This window comes from Notolepis coatsorum, assembly GCF_963971535.1.
Source record: "Notolepis coatsorum genome assembly, chromosome: 9".
NCBI classification, from domain to species: Eukaryota; Metazoa; Chordata; class Actinopteri; order Aulopiformes; family Paralepididae; genus Notolepis; species Notolepis coatsorum.
This window is the reverse complement of record NC_140173.1, coordinates 147589761-147598567: the sequence shown is the minus strand read 5'-3', so window position 1 is coordinate 147598567 and position 8807 is coordinate 147589761. Positions and strand designations below refer to the sequence as shown.

Genomic DNA, 8807 nt, shown 5'->3' with positions numbered 1-8807 from the left:
TGCCCTAATGATGAAGATGATTGTGGATATTAGAGAGTTGAGAAGCAGTATACCTGCAATGTGAGAAAATTATATATAATATAATATATAAATAAAAGATATTTAGAAAAACTACCATTATAAACAAAACAGTAGTACTGTAGTATATATTAGTATTCATTCACTGTTCATTACTGAATTAGGAAAATCTGCTTTTCGCTTCTGTGCCCCAGAAAACATGGAATGTTTTACAATGCACTTTAAAACCCAATTCATTAGTCGGTTTTATTTGATTTATTGTGATGTTTCTTCTTGACGTGTCCGGCCCATGGGGACGGATTTTGTCACCTGAAAGGGCTATCGACAGGCAACAAATGGGGCTTTAATTCGATATATATATTGTACATAAAAATATGCACACCCGAGCCACTAGAGGTCGCCAAAGTGCCGGTAGGCAAATCGTCCTCATGTTAAGAGGTTAACGTGTGTTGTCGGGCCTTACAAATACATTTTATTTGATTTGATCTAGATTTAAATCTTTAATAGCAAACCACTTCCCCACAGTCTGCAGTTGTTTTTCATTATTTTAAATGTTTAATTGATTGACTTTTCTGTTTCTATATTTTCTTTTTTAATATTTATTATGTGTTTTATTTCTCGACGTCATCGTAAATGAGAGCTCTCAATAATAATAATAATAATAATAATAATAATAATAATAATAATAATAATAATAATAATAATAATAATTAATAATAATAATAATAATAATTAGAGCTGGGCATAGATAATTTTTTTAATCTAGATTAATCTACCTGCAATCCTGGAATTAATCTAGATTAATCTAGATTAAAATGGCTCAAAAAAAAAAAAAAAAATCTGCCGAAGGTGTTCAAAATAGGTGTGTTCTACCCAAATAATGACCAGAGGAGGAGATTTATCCTCCTCTTCATCTGAGGAGTCACTAGCTGTTCTATCTCCTTGTTCAACAGCATGAACATGTCTCTTCTTTTTGTAATTTCCAGTGTTTCTTTTAAAACCAGATTTATCGTAATTTTCTGTGCCCTTCCTTTGATGCCATTAACATTGTTACACTGATATTGACAGCTCTCGCCAGTGTCAAATCACTCTCTGTCAGTAGTTTCTTCTGTGAACCTTCATTTCTTAATCCACACACAAACCTGTCTCTCAATGTGTCTTTTAGTGAATCTCTAAATTCACAATGCTGCTGACTGGTTGCTCACACACAGACTGCTGCAGAAGCAGGTTTCTCAACAAATTCAGTGCAAGCTCAGTGTAACAGTTCCATGAATGAATGAATGAATGAATGAATGAAAACGTTATTTAACAGATTGCAGAATGGGTACAATACAGTACGGCTCAATACATACAATTGTTAAGAGGATGCAGACCAGAGAAAGACGTTTGTCTTGTTTACATCAGGGTCCCCCATTTTCATTTATTTGCTCCACATTGTCATTAGCCCCTTTCGTGACTGTGATGCACTGAGTGAATCCACAGTCACTTGCTCCTCAATAGGAAACCAACCTAGATTTACCATGAAGGACTGGTTCTGGCCGAACCGTTCGTTATACAAGAATCACAGAGAAATTACAAAGGTACTCACAGTTGCACGAGGATTTCGGACAGAGATAAGGGATGGTGCGCATGCGCTGTGATCACCCAACGGCGGAAATAATGCCGTTTTGAGCAGTTTATAAAAATTATTTAAAATGTTTATTAGCAACGCAGAGCTTTCAAACCATCCCGTATCTCTGTCTGAAACCCTCGTGCAACTGTGAGCACCTTTGAAACGTCTCTGTGATTCTTGTATAACGAACGGTTCAGCCAGAACCAGTCCTTCATGGTAAATCTAGGTTAGTTTCCTATTGAGGAGAAAGTGACTGTGGATTCACTCCGTGCATCACAGTCACGAAAGGGGCTACATTGTCATCAAACGGTCCAATATTTCCAATAACCCAAGCCATTTCGGTTGTAAACACTCACGATAGTCCAGTCGATCCTTCCTTTAGTGTGTAAAGTGGATTTCCTCCTCTTGTAGATGTTTCCCAGTGCCGCCCGTATCCAACGTGAGCTAACATGCTAACTTGCGTCGTTAATAATGTAAACAAAGCTTGCAACGGACTTCTTTTTTCTTGCATTGCGCAGATTCAGACGTCCACATCGCCGAATTGTGTTATATCCTGAGGACTTCTTAACCTCACCTGTATAACAATGATTACCGGACCACTACTTTAGTTTAACACATTATTCTGACTACAGCTCCGGTAGTGCAATCACTTCCTGGTACCACAGCTGGGAACTACGGCAAGTATTTAAGGACAGCAGACCCAACGCTGAGAAAAAGATTAACGGCGTCAATTATATTATCGCGCGATACTAGTCTCGCGATAACGCAGCACGTTAGCGCCGTTAACGGCCCAGCTCTAATAATAATACAACTTTATTTGTATAGCACCTTTCATACAGAAACTGGATCCAACATCCCAACAGGCCACCTTGTTTATGGTTTGATTCTTCAATGATCCTTCCGCATTAAATAAAGATTGGATAAAGATTGAATGAATTACTGATGCTGCATGAAAGCTTTGGCCAATACAGATGATACATTTCTTCTGTTGTGATCGTATGATGAAGTACTGATGTCGATATCAACTCCTGAGCTGGCCTGCCTTCCGTTCCCCTCGGGGACTGATGTTTGTTGCCGGTTTTCTGCAGGTTTCCTAACAAATCGAGAGGCGTTAACTCCTTAACTCCCACTTCACAGTCCTTAGAGAAAGAGGTTCGGGACGTGAAGGCCACTCTGCAGACCATGCTGGCGCAGCTCGAAGACGAGGAGGAGGAAGAGGAAGCCAGCGAAGAGCAGGACGCCGACGTCTTGGAGAACGGGGTGGAGGAAGAGGAGGAGGGGGAGGAAGAGGAGGATCAGTACTTTAGCGACAGCTGGGACATTTGACGTTTTTTTGGATGCTGGTGGTAGGTTCTTTTATGACCACACTGTCAGTCAGACTGCCTCCCTCCCGTGGCTGACCCCCTGCTACGCTCTCGAGAGCTTGACCTATAAGCTCGGTCGGTAGAACTGAGTCCGTATCCATTCACTGAAGGGTCCAGTGTGAGATGATCAATTGAATTATTGATGTGTGTGTGTGTACGGGTCATTGAAAGGCACGACGTTCTAAGATTCCTACATAGAATTCGGAGGAAACATTCCAAAATATTTTAGGCCTATACACCTGAAAAGGCGTAAGCAAAATACACGTTTTTATTTTTCGAAGCCTTAGAATTGCCGTCCTTGGGAGTATTTGTGCGGTATGTCCAAATGAAGGTCTCGGTTTTGTTTTCAAGGATACAAAATATTGGACTTTAAGCCACTTTAATGCAACTCTTGTGAATTCCAAATGTCTCGCCAGCCTATACCTTTAATAACCAGTGCCTTAGGCAGCTAAGCAAACAAGGGTGTTTAATGTATTTATGAAGCTGCGTTATATTTAGCTTATTGTCTCTACACACACAATGTCTTACTGTCTACAAAGAGTTTGATTCCGACGGTAGATATCCACCGTCTGGAAAACACCTACTCTTCTAAGAAGATTATTGCTGGCATGCGAGCAGGCGTCACCATTGGGAGGTCATTAGCTGATGTTAAGACCTCCTCATACAAAATAGATGTATCCTAAAGCAGTGGTTCTAAAGAGTGGGGTCCCTTGGGGGGGGGGGGGGGGGGGGGGTCCACAGTACTAAATCACAAGCAACTTTATTTATATAGCACCTTTCATACATGGATTGCAGCTCAAAGTGCTTTACAGCAAATAACATACACTTGAGCATCAAATTAGCATACAGTTGACAGAATAAAAGGAGTGCATAAAGTGCAGACATAAGAATAGGTATAAAAAAGACAATAAAAGTAGTACAATGTAGAAAGTGCAGGCATAAGAATAGGCATAGAATAAGTACAATAAGTACAGTGTTGCTCGAAAGCATGTGAACCCCCCCGGAACAGCCAGTCCCCCAAAGTAACAACAGATTGTTCAGATTGTCCCTTGTGGGGTCGATGGCTTACTGTGTATCAATTTGGGATGATCCTTGATGTGAAAAACGTGTGATGTGAAATATTTAAGGCTGAGACCACTTATCGATTTATCGATAATTATCAATAACTGCGTGAAACGGATAAATGGTGTCACTTATCGATTTCTTTGCATGTGTAAAAAACCCTTCGTGTCTTAACGTCCTCACAGCGGACAGAGTGGACAATCAGATATGTCTCTCACTGTGTTACAGTCTCACTGCACAGGAGCAGAAGTCTGGTATGTTGTTGTAGGATTCTTACACCATTGTTGCCTCTTTTTATGTTTTCTTTGTCAATTCAACACGATTGGATTTCCAAAGCAGGTGTGGTTTAGTTTAGTCCATGATATAACAGTGTGGTGGTGCTAGAGAAGGCAGGCTAACTTGAATTCTTGAACAAATCTTTTTTTATCCGTTTTACTTCCTGTGTGGAAGAGGTTGAGATTACTCTTTTCCAGTCGTCTTAATGCAACGTTCAACAGTCTGGTTGTCTCGATGCAACATGTCGGGAGAGATGTTATGCATTTTGAGCTATATCTATATTTTCAATAGTCCCAACGGCTTGTGTCACGTGGGAAGTACAGGGCCTGGAGTAGGGGTTCGCACAAGGTCCTTGAAGTGTTTGATTTTTTATATATTTAATTTTTTAACAAAGGTGCTTTAATAGTCATTGAAATTCAAATCAACCATTCGCATTGAACGTTTTGTTCACCTATGAGAAAATAGTTTTGAATCAAGACATTTTTATTTTTTATTCAAAGTGTAACTAATTGTGGGAAATTGGTTTTAAGCCATAAATATTGGATCAACATTTTTTTTCTATAAAAAAACTGCATTTAAAAGTGAATTGTATCCGTTTAAATGTCCTTTTAAAATGAAAGAATAGTGCTTGGAAAAGTATTTAAAAGTCCTTGAATTTTTTTTTGCAATGTCTGTGGGAACCCTGCTAGAGAAAGTAGTCGACCCCCTCTAGAGAGAGAGAGAGAGAGAGAGAGAGAGAGAGACAGCGAGAGAGAGACAGAGAAAGAGAGAGAGAGAGACAGCGAGAGAGAGAGAGACAGAGAAAGAGAGAGAGACAGCGGGAGACAGAGAGAGACAGCGAGAGAGAGACAGCGAGAGAGAGAGAGACAGTGAGAGAGAGAGACAGCGAGAGAGAGACAGTGAGAGACAGCAAGAGAGAGAGACAGAGAAAGAGAGAGAGAGACAGCGAGAGAGAGAGACAGAGAAAGAGAGAGAGACAGAGAAAGAGAGACAGAGAAAGAGAGAGAGAGAGACAGTGAGAGACAGCGAGAGAGAGAGACAGAGAAAGAGAGAGAGAGAGACAGACAGTGAGAGACAGCGAGAGAGAGAGACAGAAAGAGAGAGAGAGACAGAGAGGGTGGTGCGGGTGCTTTAATATGTTCTACGAAAAACACTCAAAATGGAAAGTAAATTCCACATGTGAATGTTATACAATTTCAATTGCAGGAAATTACCTTTGTAAAGGTATCGATTGTTTTTCTAGCTACTGTACATTACACACACAATGCTGTATATATTGAAGGATACAATGTCAACGTTGCACAGAAGGTCTGTTTTGTAACTGCTGTTTGTTTTTGTTTGTCGGGGGGGGCACTTTTTGTTAATTTCTTTTCCCCATTAAATGAAGGATTGTTGAAATCCATTGTTGTGGAGTGGACGTGCTCTGAACGGCGTCCCTCTCGTCAGCTGGGCACCACTCGACCGCCAACCCAAACCGCCTCGTCTATTAATCACTGTTTATTATTCTCTATTCCGCAAGTACATTTTTACTGTCGGGCTTGGGGAAAAAACCCCACTGTGTTTTTATTTCATATTTATTCATTATAACGTCCCACTAATTACAGCATGTACCGTTCAACTTCATATCGTGTCCTGCTGTTTTTCCTCTCGGTCTGTAGTCATTTACTGGGGGGAGGGGGGGGGGGTTCCCCTTATGTTATAATGAGAGAGCATGCTGCTATGTACACTCTTAAAACAATTTTTTAAAGGCCCCATGGAATCAAAATAGATGTTTGTAATTTCCTGGAAAATGAAAAAAAAACTATAATTTTGATGAGTCATCCATGAGCACACAGTAGGCCTATACAGATTTAGCGTCCAATGAAATTACATTTACAGCACTCTGCCTCTAACTAAATTGAACAAATGTTCAATGTTAGCTTGCTAGCTAACGTTACTAATGTCGCATAGTGTTGCTAACCTATGTTGCTAACATTAGCTTGCATTAGCTAATGGGTAGACCGCAATGCACATTCAGCACTATTGGCTACTACATTTAATGCCAATCAATATTCGTGACAAGTCCTTCCCTAGCTTCCTGTTTTTACAGGAAACACATACATATGTGCAATCAAATAGCATTCTGCTAGACATTTCATGGGGACTTAAAAGAAAAAAACACAACATAGGATGTGCTCAATCTCAGAAACCAATGTTTCTTCAAATACTGTATAATCAAACATACGAAAACACGTCAGGTTTCCTAGATTGTAGGCTACCAAACCAAACACATGCCGATGTGTGTGTTGAAAAAACTGTAGAAAATAGCGTGTATTGATGAAGTGGATATTTTGCCGTCAGCTTGCAACGTTTCCACAAATACTTCCCAGTAATTCAGGCTAGCTACGTCATCAGCTGTTTGAAGGCTGTTAGTGTTGCATACACAGTTTTGTACCTTTTCTTATCTGTTCCCAAAACCTTTTCGACTGTAATACAGTCGTCTGACACCTTGATGTATTCTGGACCGATTGATTGTCAGATTTAGAAACCCGTGTTCATCAAATCGCTGAACGCTGCAAATGAGTGGGTCATATTCTTCTGTCACCAGAGCAGCATAATGGAGAACAGTGGGACGGACCTCTCTGCCGTTATATCTCTCACCTCAGCGGCGCCAGTGCTGCCAATGGACAGACAGACAGACGGAGGAGAAGTCTGAGGTTGAGAGACGCATCACCCTCCCTGTGCTAAAATGCTGCAAAACATTGTTTACTTGCTTAGGTTAGATTAGATTTGATTTAAATTAGGGATGTCCGATATTATCGGCCGACCGATATTATCGGCCGATATCGGCAGTAAAATGTGATATCGGAAAATATCGGTATCGGTTTAAAAAAAGAAAAAAACAATAACAATATTTGTTATATATATATCCAGTGAAATGATTAGTTACCTGAAATTATTCCGTTTTTTGGGGTGGGAAACCCTGCATATATCGGTATCGGTTGATATCGGTTGATATCGGTATTGGAAATTAAGAGTTGGACAATATCGGAATATTGGTATCGGTAAAAAAGCCAATATCGAGCATCCCTAATTTAAATGTATTTTTTATCATACAGCACAAGTACAGTACAACAAAAAGAAGTTTGGCATCCAACCAGATGATTTTAATTCAGAGAAGAACAAGAAAATACTTAAAAAGGACAGTCAGAACTTCAAGGCAATTGCTGGTAATGATTCGGTAATATATTTAGGATGCACCTTGGACGAATGTCTCACAGGGGAGGCTATGGCCTTGAAAGCCCTGGCTAGGATAAGCCAAAGGACCAAATTACTAGCACGTAAATCGGAGATGTTGGATAGAAAAACACTTAGGATGTTTGATACAGAGTCATTTTGACTACGCTGCCTCCTTCTGGTACAGTAGTGCACCCCAGAAAATAAAAACTACATTTCAGACTGCCCAAAACAAATTGATTAGAGTAGTGTTAAAGCTTCCTACCCGCACTCACCTGGATGTAGCCATATTTAATCAACTTAACTGGCTCCCAGTGGAAAAACGGGTTATTCAAATCAAGTTGGGCCTTACACATAAAATAATGTATAATAGGGTCCCCTCATATCTCTCAAATTATTTTATGTGCTTTAGGGACACCCACTCCTATGCAACGAGGGGCAGTTTAACCGATATCAAACTGCGCATTTTTAGTAGCTCAATGGGGAAAAATACCTTTCGGTACTCTGCAGCCTATGAGTGGAACAAACTGCCAGTGTCCATAAAAATTATTGTCTCAGAAAGAATTTTTAAAAAAGATATGAAGAAATGGCTTAGTCACGTATGATGATGATATATGGGGGTGTGCTGTAGACTTTGTGTTTTGTTTGTGTTATTGCATTTATTTTGTATTGTATTTATATGTCTTATTTGTGCATGGTGGACACTAGTAATCTTGTCCATTGTCCATTGTGAGGACCACAATGGAAATAAACCGTAAGGTTTTTTTGTGTTTGAATCCTCGACGATTTTAGATTATATGTGATGGCTGTACATGTGTGTACCGGTATTGTATGTCATTTTGATTGTCAAATAAATTCAATCAATCAATCAAGGCACTCGACGCTGACGCTATCGCGTCCCTGACGAAGACGGGCAGGAGCACTTGGATTGGTCCCCGGGGCGCGGTACCTCGCCGACGCCCTGTCTGCACCCGGCAGGCCTTGGGGGGGGGGGAGGACGACGGGATGGGTTAAGAGCAGAGCTCAATCGCATCGGCGACCCTGAGAAAGACAATTGCATGTGTGTGTATTCCTGTGTGTGTGTGCCGCCCCCATTGCATGTCGTTGTGTCGTTGTTGTGTCGTTGCATGCCGAATAAAGACCTCTCTAAAGAGGTCCTGCATTATTATTATAATTTTGGTTGCGCATTTGATTTTGTACAGCTAATTAAATAGCCCAGGAGGGTTTGGGAAACCTCTGGAACGGGCATTGCTCTCATG

At 40.5% G+C, this 8807-nt stretch overlaps 1 protein-coding gene across 1 annotated transcript in view; it reads left to right on the top strand.

Annotated features, from left to right (window-relative positions):
- The window catches only part of disc1 (DISC1 scaffold protein), a gene marked incomplete at its 5' end in the record, with an annotated part of 174028 nt that extends 170662 nt beyond the window's left edge, over nucleotides 1-3366 (top strand). Inside the window, 1 exon segment of the mRNA XM_084322047.1 lies at nucleotides 2768-3366. Coding sequence (XP_084178173.1) covers nucleotides 2768-2956 — 189 coding nt within the window. The 3' untranslated portion in view covers nucleotides 2957-3366.
- Between the last annotated feature and the right edge of the window lie 5441 nt (nucleotides 3367-8807).